This window comes from Humulus lupulus, chromosome 6 (assembly GCF_963169125.1).
Source record: "Humulus lupulus chromosome 6, drHumLupu1.1, whole genome shotgun sequence".
NCBI lineage: Eukaryota > Viridiplantae > Streptophyta > Magnoliopsida > Rosales > Cannabaceae > Humulus > Humulus lupulus.
In genome coordinates, this window is record NC_084798.1 from 171,910,993 (window position 1) to 171,924,875 (window position 13,883).

Consider the following 13,883-nt stretch of genomic DNA (forward strand, 5'->3'; position numbering starts at 1 on the left):
TACCTTTGATTTCTGTATTGAGGGATAGGGATCTATTGCAAGGATGTTGTATTGGGATTCTTAGCTAGTGTGGTTGATACCACCCAGGTCATGCCAGTGAGACCAGAAGAGACCAGACTTGCTTGTGAATTCTTGGATGTATTTCCAGAAGATTTGCAAGGGTTACCACCACACAGAGAGATAGAGTTTGTGATAAAACTGGCACCAGGGATGGAGCCAGTGTCTAGTGCACCTTATAGAATGGCCCCAACTGAGTTGAAAGAATTGAAAGTACAATTGCAGGAACTGTTGGATTTGGGTTTCATCAAACCCAGTTTCTCACCTTGGGGTGCGTCAATTCTGTTTGTGAAAAAGAAAGATGGTTGTCAAAGGATGTGCATTGATTACAGAGAACAAAATAAGCTAACAATCAATAATAAGTATCCTTTTCCAAGAATAGATGATCTGTTTGATCAATTGCAAGGTAAGACGGTATTCTCAAAGATCGATCTTCGTTCTGGTTATCATCAGTTGAGGGTCAAGGAGGGAGATATACCGAAGACTGCTTTTCGTACTAGGTATGGGCATTAAGAGTTCTTAGTCGTGTCTTTTGGATTGACTAATGCCCCTGCTACTTTTATGGATCTGATGAACAAAGTGTTCAAGGATTATCTGGACCAGTTTGTGATCGTCTTCATCGATGATATTCTAGTATATTCTCAGTCTGAGTCAGAGCATGAGCAACATCTGAGGTTGGTTTTATAAAGACTAAGGGAACACAGACTGTTTGCAAAGTTCAAGAAATGTGAGTTCTGGTTATCTCAGGTATCCTTTCTTGGGCACATTGTTAGTAAGGAGGGGATTAAGGTAGATCCAGCAAAGATTGAGGCGGTTAGAGATTGGACAAGGCCAAAGAATGCTTCTGAGGTTAGAAGTTTCCTTGGATTGGCAGGTTATTATAGGCGTTTTGTGGAAGGGTTCTCAAAGATTGCTACTGCATTGACTGAGCTGACGCGCAAAAGTCAGAAATTTGTGTGGTCAGATAAGTGTGAGAACATCTTCCAGGAACTGAAGCAGAGATTGATTACAGCTCCGATTCTGAGTCTTCCGACAGATCAGGAGAAGTTTGTGATTTATTGTGATGCTTCTCATTAGGGTTTGGGTTGTGTTCTGATGCAATCAGATAAGGTAATTGCTTATGCTTCTCGTTAGTTGAAGGAGTATGAAAAGAGATATCTCACTCATGGTCTAGAGTTGGCGGCTGTGGTCTTTGCTTTAAAGATATGGAGGCATTATCTTTATGGAGAGAAGTGTGAGATCTATACAGACCACAAGAGCCTGAAATACTTCTTCACTCGGAAAGATTTGAATATGAGACAAAGGCGTTGGCTAGAGTAAGTAAAAGATTATGATTGTGAGATCTTGTATCATCCAGGAAAAGCCAACGTGGTAGTTGATGCTTTAAGCCGGAAAAGTCCGGGAAAGGTTTATGGTATGAGGCTGATAGCCAGAGAGTTAACAGATGATATAACCAGAGCTGGTATAGAGTTGTTAGTGGGCCACTTGGCTAATATTACGCTACAGTCTACACTATTAGAGAGAATTAAAGAGGGTCAGTAGAGTGATCCACAGCTGATCAAGATCAGAGAGGATGTTTTGGCTGGAGCATCTAGAGATTATACAATGTCTGATTTGGGCTTGTTGAGATACAAGGGGCGGATATGTGTTCTGTTAGACACTGCTTTGAGGTGAGAGATTCTGGATGAATCTCATACTACACCTTTGTAGTGTCCCAAATTTGCTAATAAGGCTTAGGGCCTCGATTAGCGTGCCTGGAGGGCAATAAGTGATTTATTATTATTATAAGTGAAATTTATGAGTATGTGATTAGAAATGCATGTTTAGGTGAATTAAATATGCATGAGGGCCCCGTTTGGTTATTAGGGGCATGTTTGTAATTTTAGCTCGTTGAGGGCATAAATGCATTATATGTGATATTTGTGATATATTGGTGATATATCTGTGTAGCACGATCCGAGACAGCCTTGGGAACTGTCGGCCAGAAAGTCACAACGGGGTTGAGAATCCGACTCGGGCCGAGTCGAGGGGTAATTGGGGTATTAGAGGTTTTATGGGGTTGTCGGGTTAAGGAAATAAATATTTGGAGATATATTTGAGGTGAGAATGTTTAGGAGGGAATATCGGGGAAAATTACCATTTTTCCCTCGGGGACGTTTTCGGTACCCCAAGCCTTTGAGGTAACCTTAGAGACTAAGTTAAATAAAATAAACTAAGGATATGTTCAGAGTTTTTAGAGGAACCGACCCAAACTCTTTATTTTTTCTCTCTCTTGTTTTCTCTCAAACTTGCCAAGGGAATTTTGAGGGAAAAGCTTTGGATTTGAGGCTACAAATTGGGGAAATCAAAGCAAGGAACAAGGTTAAAGATAGCTGAGGTGGAATTGTTCTTGAGGTAAAGATCTAAGCTTGAATTTTGTTTAATTTTCCTATGTTTTGCTGAAGTTTGAGGGGTTAAAGTTTAGATTATTGAACTTGAGTTATAGTTGGATTTTGGTTGGTTTTTCTGGGCTTATGTGCTCCTTAAAGTGTATTGGGGTGATTATGGGATTCAATTCTGTTGTTGGGGTGTGTTTGGAATGATTTTTAGGGGAGTTAGTGTTGCTTAATTTTAATACACGCAAGTGCACGTATCATACAAGTAGTACTCACACAGGTGAGGTCGAACCCAAGGGAATTGCAGCCAAGTACTAACCAAATTGGATTTATATTTCTATTTGGCGACAATAAAAATTGGTTTTTAAATTAAATTGCAGAAAACACAACAAGTAAAATCAACTAATAAGAAATTAACGGTTTAACAATGGATGTGAAGATAGGGATATGATTTCAATTGCTTCGATTACCCAATTGTTAACACTAGTTAACTATTCTTCTTCTTTCAATGAGATGACAGATTATAAAATCACCTAAACTCTTTTCAGATCATTTAGGTTCTAAATTGCATTGTCGACTATTGCATTTCTGAGATAGCACAACAAACAATTCGCATTAAGTAATAATCTACAAGTCACATAAGCTATGCGAATACTTTCGTTTCGCATCAAAACCTATGTTCATTCATTTAGAGCATTCCTAATATTCACTTTTCAGATTTCACATTAGGATCATGAATCATGCTTAAGGTGATCAATCTCAAGCATACATTAAGCACAAAAATGAACAAATCTCATAAACAAGCAAGAAGAAATAATCAAATAGCATTAACCGTGGGATGATCTCAGTCAATATCCATCAAATCCCTAATAGGAGTTTAGCTCATAATCTCAATATTCATATCCATAATCAAACTTAACATAAACAATAACACAGGAAATCAAAGAAAAAGAGAATGAAACTAGATGGGGAATTGTCACAGATCACCCACGCTTGCTCCAAGGTTCGTCTTCTCTTGTTTTTCCTCTCTTTTTGGCTGTCTCTCCTGTCAAAATCGCAATCCCCTTTTCAGAATGAAGACCTCATTCTATATCCTCCCAAATTGACGAAATTGCCCTTAAAAATTCTGAGGTGTACGGACGCAAGCGCCGCGGCCCTACTCGGCAAATGCTAAATCTCGAGTTTCTGGAAAGGGGCTCGCCGCGGCTCTAATACGCAAGAGCGCCGCAGCACCAATTCTTGCGCCGCGACCCTAATTAAAATTTCAGCACAATCCACTCCAAATGCTTGATTTCTACACAATCCACTCCAAATGCCCAAAACATAAGCTTAACCTGAAATCAAGCAAAAACAAGCATAATTCCGCTCCAAAAACACAAGAACCATTAAAAAGACACTGATAAAGACACTTAAAAAGATAGGCTAAAATTAGCCTAACAAACTCCCCCAAACTTTATTCTTACTCGTCCTCGAGTAAGGGAACGACACATTAAACTAAAACAAATAAACATGACAAGTTAAGCCTCCAGTCTTATTTAAACCACGCCGTCATCAATCACAAAACTTCAACTGTTGATCAACCAGAATTTCAATTCAAAAACTCCAACAATTAATCTGAATGCCTCAATTGGAAATTAGATTATACCTTGCAAATAACAAATGAATAACTAGATAACACCATACATGCCTCACTCATTCCAATGATCCACTAGCCAAAATTCAATATGCTTGCACACTTACCTTTCTCCACTAATGTCAACAACACATGTTATGGAATCAAAAGGACTTCAAAGGTTCATAACGTTTTGGCTTAGGTGAAGGTGGATAAAAAAGACATTTAGGCTTCATTATACCATAAGCACATCAAAAACCAATCAAAAAACCCACCTTGCATTCAGTTACCATCCCCTTTTTCACCCACTTCTTATTGATTGAGGACTCATACTCAATGCTCCAACATCACTTTATTTAATTATTCATCACTCAAATTTTTTTTTCTTTTTTAAACAAGAATAAGGAATCAAAATTTAGTGATGTTGCAAGCACTTTTACATTTCACACTTGTCTCAATCAGAAGATTACATCGTTCATCCACTTACACCAATGACCCTTTATTTTTTATTTTTTATTTTTTTTACCCAATTACAATTCGTTCCCCCAAACTTATTTCTAAGCTTATGGCATAATTCACAGGGTAGGGAAAAATAATAATTGGTACATTTTTGGCTTAATGAAGTGGTTATACAATCAATCAAACAAGTTAAGGCACAAATAGGCGAACTAGGGATAATAATGATAAGGGTAAGCTTGAAAGGCCCAAACGTTCCAAAAGATTGCCTAAATCATATTCCAAAACATATGTCATCAAGGATTTCGTCTCAAAAGGCAAGCAAAGCAAGTTCTATCCTTTTCATCAATTCATACTTCAAACCCAAGTAACACATGTATAGCATAATCCACTTATTCACATTTGCAACATATACTAAAATTTCCAAAAGGCATCAAAATTAATCCAAAGAGTGATCAAATCAAGCACACGGTTAGACACAGTTTCCGTTTGACAAGTGACAACAACGGCATTTATACGTATCATTGGCTTAACTTTTGACACACACAAAAAAAAAAGAAACAACAAAATTTTAACTAAACTAAACCAAAAAAGAAAAGTAAGCCCCTCCCTCAAACTTTTATTTCACATTGTCTCCAATGTGAACATGACAATCAAAAAGAGAGAAACTTACCTGACAACCCCTCAAAATGGGTTGGGTGGTGGTGGTTGATCATAAGGAGTGAAACGCGGTGGTAGTGCAAAGTAATTTTCATCTTCTTCATCAAAAGACCACCGAGATACCAAACTATTCAGCTACTGAATATGGTTTGCATCGTAAGCACTCCGCTGCCCCATATAAGTCTGCATATGCATGTTTTGCTAAATAAGGTAATTCAACTGAGCATGAGTGTACTGCATAGCAGGATCCATGTGACCACCCAAAAGTTCGGGCTCATCCTCACCATCATCGGTCCTTTGTCGGCGGCGACTTCTTCCTCTTTGAACTTGCGGGGCATCATAGGGATGCGGTGGAATGAGGCGATTCACCATGGCCACTCCGACTGGCTTTTGCGGAGGCACCTTCATGTCAGTTAAGTATTGAGGTGCGCCATATGCCACGCAAAGTTTAGTAATGAAAGTTCCATGTCCTAACCCGCCAGTAGTGGTGCCCTGAATTATATGATTTATACTTTCCCGAACATACCTCCCAATGTTTAGGTTGTACCCTTTTAGAATAGCATATGTCACTTTAAGTCGGTCAATAGGGATGTCAGACAAATGATTGTTGGGAATCAGTCGGGCACTCACAAAATAGCACCAAGCACGAGCCACTTGGTTAAGTTCACAGCGATACATACAGTTTGGCTCACCATCCTTCAAATGAATTCTTGCGCCAGGAAAACCCAATGTTTCAGCAAGGTCAACAAAGTCTAGATTATCGGCCCCCAGTACCCGCAGCTCTTCTTCTTCTATGGGAAAGTTAGGTACCTCATACAATTGATTAAATGCTGCAAGAGTGACTGGTATCTTCTTGCCCCGCACCATGACAGCATTATTTTCTTTTTCTGGCCAATTAGCAAGGAACTCGTATGTCATCGTGTGATTAGCCTTGCCATTACAATCAACAAATTGGTCCCACTGCCGTCGAGCAATCTCATCTCGAATAGGTTCATACAGTGGCTGGTTTTCTAGGGTTTCTGAACTGAATTCCATACCTCTTTCTTCAAGAATAGGTTTTCTTGACAACACCACAAACCGCTCTTGAGCCTCTTTGCTCACAAATCTTGAGGTGACATAATCCGCCGTTGTGGAGACACGAGGAGGGCGGGATGATGACGCACCTGAAGCATTCACAGTACCCTTCTTTGGCCCCATTGAGTGAAATAACTCCCAAAATACCAACTTGTAAGATCACTAGAAATTTTGGCAGCACCTCCCCTTGTTTTTGGTACTTCCCAAAATCAGAAAATTTCTTCACAAACCACAATTCTCCAATCTAATTTTTCAGAATAGCAAAAAAAACCAAAATGCACCACTTAATCCATAAATAAACCCAATTAACACTAGATTTCCCAATAACCAAAGGAGTCTCAATAAATTGAAAAGATGAGAGGCAAGATCACTTACATTATTGAGAAACCCATTGATGATCCACCATTGTTATCCAAATCTTGGAGAAATGGGCAATATTGAGGAAGAGGATGGGATTTTCGGATTAGGGTTAAAATGAGTGGACAAAATGGTATTCTTGAAGAAATTATGTGAAAAGGGACAAAGAAAATGATGGAGGAAGTGATTTTTATGGAAAGGGATGAAGAAATTATGAAAGATGAGTGAAATATTGGTGGTTATGGAGGTTTTATGGTGATTTGGGCGGAGGAGATGCGGAGAAGATGAAGAGAGGCGGATGGTGTATTTTTTTTGGTCTAAAAAAATTGGGGCAAAATTTCGGATTTAAATGGTGGTCCGTGTTGGCGCCGCGGCGCAACCCACTAGCGCGCGCGTTGCTAATGCATTTTTCTTTCCCAGGAGCCGCGGCGCAGGAATAGGGGGCCGCAGCGCTAATGCGACTCCAATTTTCATCTGCTCTCTGTCCAGCACCTCTCCACGGCACTAATACCCCTAGGCCCCGCGACGCTACATGATGCGCCGCGGCCCTAATTAAAATACAGCAAAAAAATTTCAACTTTTCACGCTTTTCACGGTTTTCTCTTTACAGAGAATACAATAAAACTACGAAATAAAAACACTTAAAAATACTAATTGTTCCAAACCAAAGATTAAAATGCAAAACAAAATACAATTTGGGATGCCTCCCAATGGCGCTGTCGTTACATATAGCCGGACGATGGTTTCCTCTTTACTGTGGCGCTAAGAGGATGGCGGACTTGGCTTGATCAAACTGACCACCCAAGTAGAGCTTTAATCACTGACCATTTACTTTAAACTTGCCAGTCTTTTCACTTGTTACTTCGACGGAACCATAGGGAAACACTTGTAATATCGTGAAAGGACCAGACCATCTCGATTTCAACTTGCTCGGAAAAAGTTTCAATCTTGAATTAAAGAGTAATACCTGTTGACCTGGTTGAAATTCCTTCCTGACAAGGTTCTGGTCATGCCACTTCTTAGTCCTCTCCTTGTAAATCTTGGCGTTCTCATAGGCTTCGTTTCTAAACTCCTCCATCTCGTTCAATTGCAAAAGCCTCTTCTCACCAACTGCTACCAAGTCCATGTTCAAGGTCTTCATGGCCCAAAATGCTCTATGCTCAAGTTCCACTGGAAGATGACACGCTTTCCCAAAGACCAGCCTATATGGTGACATACCAATAGGTGTTTTGAATGCTGTTCTGTATGCCCACAAAGCATCATCGAGCTTCTTAGACCAGTCTTTCCTCGAGCTCTGTACCATCTTCTCCAATATTAACTTAATTTTCCGGTTGGAAATCTCAGCTTGTCCATTACTCTGCGGGTGATAGGGTAATGCTTTTCTATGTCTAACTCCATATTTCGCAAGTAACGCTTCAAATTGCTTGTTACAGAAATGACTCCCCTCATCACTGATAATAGCTCTAGGAGTACCAAACCGGGCGAAAATGTACTTTTGGAGAAAAGTAAGAACTGTTTTACCGTCATTAGCATGAGTTGCAGCTGCTTCCACCCACTTAGAAACGTAGTCCACAGCTAGCAAAATATACAGATTGTTGTATGATGACAGAAAAGGGCCCATGAAGTCAATACCCCACACATCAAACAGTTCCACTTCTAAAATACCAGTCAAAGGCATCTCGTTCCTTCTTGAAATATTACCAGTCCTCTGACAATGATCACATGCCTTGACAAACTCATGAGCATCCTTAAAGAGAGTTGGCCAGAAGAACCCACTATGTAGAACCTTTGCAGCAGTTCTTGTCCCACCAAAGTGACCTCCACACTGCAGACTATGACAATGATTCAGGATAGAGTACATCTCCTCTTCAGGCACACATCTTCTAATTATCTGATCGGCACAGTGCTTATAAAGGATTGGCTCTTCCCAATAATAGTGTTTTACCTCAGAAAAGAATTTCTTCAATTGTTGTCTTGTCATGTCAGGAGGTGTGATGTTTGCAGCTAGGAAGTTGACATAATCAACAAACCATGGAACCAACGACCTTTCTTTTAAAGCAAATAACTGCTCATCAGGGAACTCATCATTTATCTGGACTTCCTTCATATTCTGACCCTCTTCTGACTCCAATCTTGACAAATGATCTGCTACTAGGTTCTCGGTGCCCTTCTTATCTCTAATTTCTAACTCAAACTCCTGGAGGAGAAGGACCCATCGGATTAGTCTTGGCTTGGCATCCTTCTTGGTCATAAGGTATTTGATCGCCGAATGGTCTATGTACACAATAACCTTATTCCCGATTAAATATGGCCTAAACTTATCACAAGCGAATACTATGGCCAACATCTCCTTTTCAGTTGTAGCATAATTCAACTGAGCATCATTCAAGGTCCTACTAGCATAGTAGATGGTGCGAAAAACCTTGTCAACTTGTTGACCCAACACAGCCCCGACAGCATAATCACTTGCATCACACATCAACTCGAACGGAAGCTCCCAATTCGGTGCAATGACTATAGGTGCCGAAATCAATTTTTCCTTAAGAGTTTGAAAAGCCTCCATACACTCCCTTCCAAACTCAAAGGGCACTCCATTAACAAGCAAATTAGACAATGGCTTGGAGATCTTCGAGAAATCCTTTATAAACCGTCTGTAGAAACCGACATGACCCAAAAAACTACGAACCCCTTTTATCGAAACTGGAGGGGGCAAATTCTCAATAGTAGACACCTTGGCTCTGTCTACCTCAATGCCTTCCTGTGAGATCTTGTGTCCCAAAACAATCCCCTCTCTAACCATGAAATGGCACTTCTCCCAATTAAGCACCAAATTGGATTCTTCACATCGAATCAATACCAGCTCCAAGTTCCTCAAAAAATGATCAAACGATGAGCCAAACACTAAGAAATCATCCATGAAAATTTCTATACAATTCTCAACCAAGTCAAAAAAAATAGCCATCATACACCGTTGGAAAGTTGCTGGTGCGTTACATAGCCCAAATGGCATTCGTCGGAAAGCGAATGTGCCATAAGGACATGTAAATGTCGTTTTCTCTTGGTCCTCTGGTGCAATGACTATTTGATGATACCTGGAGTAACCATCCAAAAAGCAATAATACTCCTTTCCTGCCAGTCTGTCTAACATCTAATCAATGAATGGAAGGGGAAAATGGTCTTTCCTTGTTGCCATGTTAAGTTTGCGGTAGTCAATGCATATTCTCCAACCTGTAACAGTTCTTGTTGGAACTAACTCGTTCTTCTCATTCTTCACTACCGTCATCCCCCCTTTTTTAGGTACTACCTGAACCGGACTCACCCACTCACTGTCAGAAATTGGGTAAGCTACCCCTGCATCTAACCACTTCACCACTTCCTTTCTCACAATTTCTTTTATTGGCGGATTGAGTCTTCTTTGGGCATCTATGGTTGGTTTGACTCCGTCCTCCATTAAAATTCGGTGCATAACAGTAGAGGGGCTGATCCCCTTGATGTCTGCCAAAGTCCACCCAATGGCCTTCATGTGCTCTCTCAGAATTCTCAACAATTTTTCAGTCTCCACATCAGAAAGTAAAGCTGAAACTATAACCAGAAGTGTCTTGTTTTCACCCAAAAACTCATACCTCAGATGGTTAGGAAGTACCTTCAGTTCTAACTCTGGGGGTTTCTCAACTGAAGGCAATGACCTTTTTGGTACTGCTCCAAGCTCTTCAAAGTATTTCCTCTTCAATGGCCCATAAGAATTAAGCCATTTTGCGTACTCCATAGCTTCCTTTCCATCTTGATCACTAACTTCATCTTCAACCAAACTTAACTCAAGAGGATCATTTATCAGTTTTCTCTCTTCCACTAAATTACCCATTACGTCCACCGAAAAGCAATTGTCACTAGCTTCTGGATAAGTCATGGCCTTGAGCACATTGAACACAACTTCTTCCCCTTGCACTCTCAACTTCAACTCACCCTTCTGAACATCTATGAGTGCTTGGCCTGTTGCCAAGAAGGGTCTCCCAAGGATAATGGGGACATTGCTATCCTCTTCCATGTCAAGAACTATGAAATCGGCAGGAAAAATAAACTTGTCTACTTTGACCAGGACATCTTCAATTACCCCTCTTGGATGTGCCAACGAACGATCAGCTAGTTGCAAAGTTACAGTTGTGGGCTTGGCTTCACCAAGTTGCAATCTCTTGAAAACTGACAATGGCATCAGGTTGATACTGGCCCCCAAATCACAAAGAGCATTTATTCCCTCAATTCTCCCAATAATGCATGGTATTGTGAAACTCCCAGGATCTCTCAGTTTAGGGGGGAGCTTCTTTTGCAATATAGCACTACACTCTTCCGTCAATGCCATAGTTTCAAAGTCCTCCATCTTCCTTTTCTTGGACAAGATGTCCTTCATGAACTTGACATAGCTCGGCATTTGCTCTAAAGACTCCACAAAGGGAATGTTGATGTGCAGTTTCTTGAATACTTCCAGGAATTTAGTAAACTGCTTGTCCATGTTGTTCTTACGGAGCCTTTGGGGGTAGGGAATCTTTATGTGATGCTCAATACTGATTGGTGGCGAAGCTTCTTTTGCTATTATGCCTTCAGTAGCCTTTTTCTCACTGTGCTTCTTTTCCTCTTGTGTCGGTGCCTGTGCCTGTTGATCTTGACCCGCTTCTTCAACTGGTTGCTTCTCACTTGGTCCCTCATAATTCTTCCCACTTCTTAACGTGATTGCCTTGCAATTCTCTTTTGGATTCACTTCAGTGGTACTAGGCAAGTTACCTTGGGCACGATTAGCCATGAGAGTAGCCAATTGCCCCATTTGGGTCTCCAAATTTCTAATAGAAGACCGAGTTTCAGCCATGAATTGGTTTAACACATCTGACTGAGCATTAGAATTTCCACCAGAATTTTGTTGCTGCTGATGATGAGTGGGCAGTTGGGGTTGTTGCTGCTGCCTAAATCTTGGCTGAAAGAACCCCTGTGGCTGTTGTTGGAATGACTGTTGTTGGCTTGAAGATTGGCCTTGCTGATCATTCTTCCAAGAAAAGTTGGGATGATCCCTCCACCCTTGATTAAAGGAATTGGAGTAAGGGTTATTGTTGCTCTGTCGAGGAAAATTCCCAATAGCCTGAGCTTGCTCCATAGGCATGTTGTTTACATCAGCATACTGACACTATTCATAGGCATGAGGGCCCCCACATATTTCACACAAAGTCTGGGCCTGTTGCACTGGAGCTGTTATCACATTGCCTTGCAATTGCTTAGTCAAGGCCTCAACTTGAGTGGTCAATTTCGAAATTGCATCCACTTCATACATACCGGCCACTTTCCTTGAAGAACTTCTTTCACTTGGCCACTGCTGATTATTCATGGCCATTTCTTCCAACAAGTCATGTGCCTCATTGGCGCTTTTTCTCATAAACGCACCACCAGCTGCTGCATCAATGAGTGTACGAGTAGTACCACACAACCCATTATAAAAATTATATACTAGCATCCATTTCTCTATTCCGTGATGCGGGCACTTTCTTATCAATTCTTTGAATCTCTCCCAAGCTTCATAAAGAGACTCATTATCCAATTGAGAAAAATTATTGATCTCTCCTCTCAACTTAGCTGCTTTAGCTGGAGGGAAAAACTTAGAGAGGAACTTCAGTGCTAGATCATTCCATGTATTGATTGAGTTAGGTGGCAAAGATACCAACCAACTCTTGGTTTTTAGAGTTTCTAAGTTTAGAGTTGGTTTTTGTGAATCGTTGAGTTATTGGTTCGTTTGAGCCTCAGGATTTGATGGTTTTGGACCATTGGGAAGTTTGGGAGCTTTGATTTTTGGATTTGGAAGTGTTTAGGTATGTTTTTGGAGGGTTTGGGATGAAGGAGATCGAGTTGTGGCTGGTCTGGGTTGGGGGCCGCGGCCCTGTTTTTGGGCGTCATGGCCCTAGCTCGAAGAAGCAACTGGGGAGGTTTTGGCCTTGTTGGGCACCGCGGCCCTGGGTATGGGGCGCCACGGCCCTTGCTCCTAGTGTGGCTGGGGGCCACGACTCAAGATTCTAGGGTCGCAGCTCTTGGGTGGTTTTGAGCCCGTTTGAGTGTTTTGGCCTCGGGAACTTGGTTTTAGGCCTCGGGATTGTTCCTACTACCCGGATTAGTGGGGATTGATGTCCCGGAGGCTAGATCTTGGCTGGGAAACCTTCAGTCGATCATTTTATTGATGGTATCCTATATTTTTTTATGATTAGATGATCGCTGAAGGACTAAAAGTCAGATCGTTCTCAACGGTCGTTCTTTTATTCATTCTCGCTCGAATGAGAGGTAAGAAAATTGCACCCTGTGTATATGATATGCATGATTGTTGTTGAGGCATGTTGGTTGATAAATGTGGACATTGATTGCATATTAAATGCTTAGCAGAGCTTGCTTACTTGTGTATGGCACTGATTAGTCAGGGACGGCACTGGTCACATATTACTAACCTAAGAGCCAGAAAACGGCATAAGCATCCTGAATGCATGGCCCATTAAAGATTAGATCTAATCGATATCAGCGTTGAATGCTTCTAGGGACATTAATGCTGGAACGACCCTAAGGTCGATGAAACTTATAAGTGCTTGACTAGTCTAAGACTAGTTACTCAGAGCCAGGGCCTAAGGCCTAGGTGACTGCTTGTCACATGGCTAGGGAGCGGAATGCCATGGTTATGACTTTATGGTCATGAGGTAGGTTATGTTGGTGACTAGTCATCATGCACCTATCCCGTTTAAGCTAGTGAAAGGTTCACTTATTTCTAAAGCCCCAGTGACCCTATCATCACATGGCCAGAGGGAACGGAACCCACCTTAGTGACTTTTGCGACTGTCACTCATCTATTTTGGACTGAAAGTCCTGAATGATTATTATGATCATTTTTGATATTATATTCATGCTATATTGTGTTTTCTTGCTGGGCTTTGGCTCATGGGTGCTATGTGGTGTAGGTAAAGGGAAGGAAAAGCTCACCCAGCCTTGAGTGGAGAGCTTAGGTGGTGCTGTGTACATATGCGGCCGCTTGACCACCACGGCCAAGGAGTTCTCAGAGGAACTAGGGGGTTTACCCTATTTTTGTCGCTTAGGTCGGCGGGTTTGTAACTTTGAAACAGTAATGGCCATTTTGAAAAAGTTTTTAAATGGGCCCATGAACAGTTTTATGTTCTAAATAAAATATATCCTTTCTTTTTTATTGGTTTTCCACCTTAACCTGTTAATAACACCTAGAAGCACGTTTTTAACCAAAGAACTCGGGTAGCGAGTTAAATTTC

At 41.1% G+C, this 13,883-nt stretch overlaps 1 protein-coding gene and 1 non-coding gene across 2 annotated transcripts; one reads left to right on the plus strand and one right to left on the minus strand.

Moving 5' to 3' along the window:
• Positions 1–9,739: 9,739 nt before the first annotated feature.
• Positions 9,740–11,737, minus strand: LOC133785669 (uncharacterized). Its single transcript, XM_062224889.1, has one exon. The coding sequence runs from the start codon at positions 11,735–11,737 to the stop codon at positions 9,740–9,742; it is 1,998 nt and encodes a 665-aa protein (XP_062080873.1).
• A 358-nt stretch (positions 11,738–12,095) lies between these two features.
• LOC133787433 (small nucleolar RNA R71) lies at positions 12,096–12,202 on the plus strand. Its single transcript, XR_009872456.1, has one exon. It is a non-coding gene; the product is annotated as a small nucleolar RNA R71 (small nucleolar RNA).
• Positions 12,203–13,883: the final 1,681 nt, after the last annotated feature.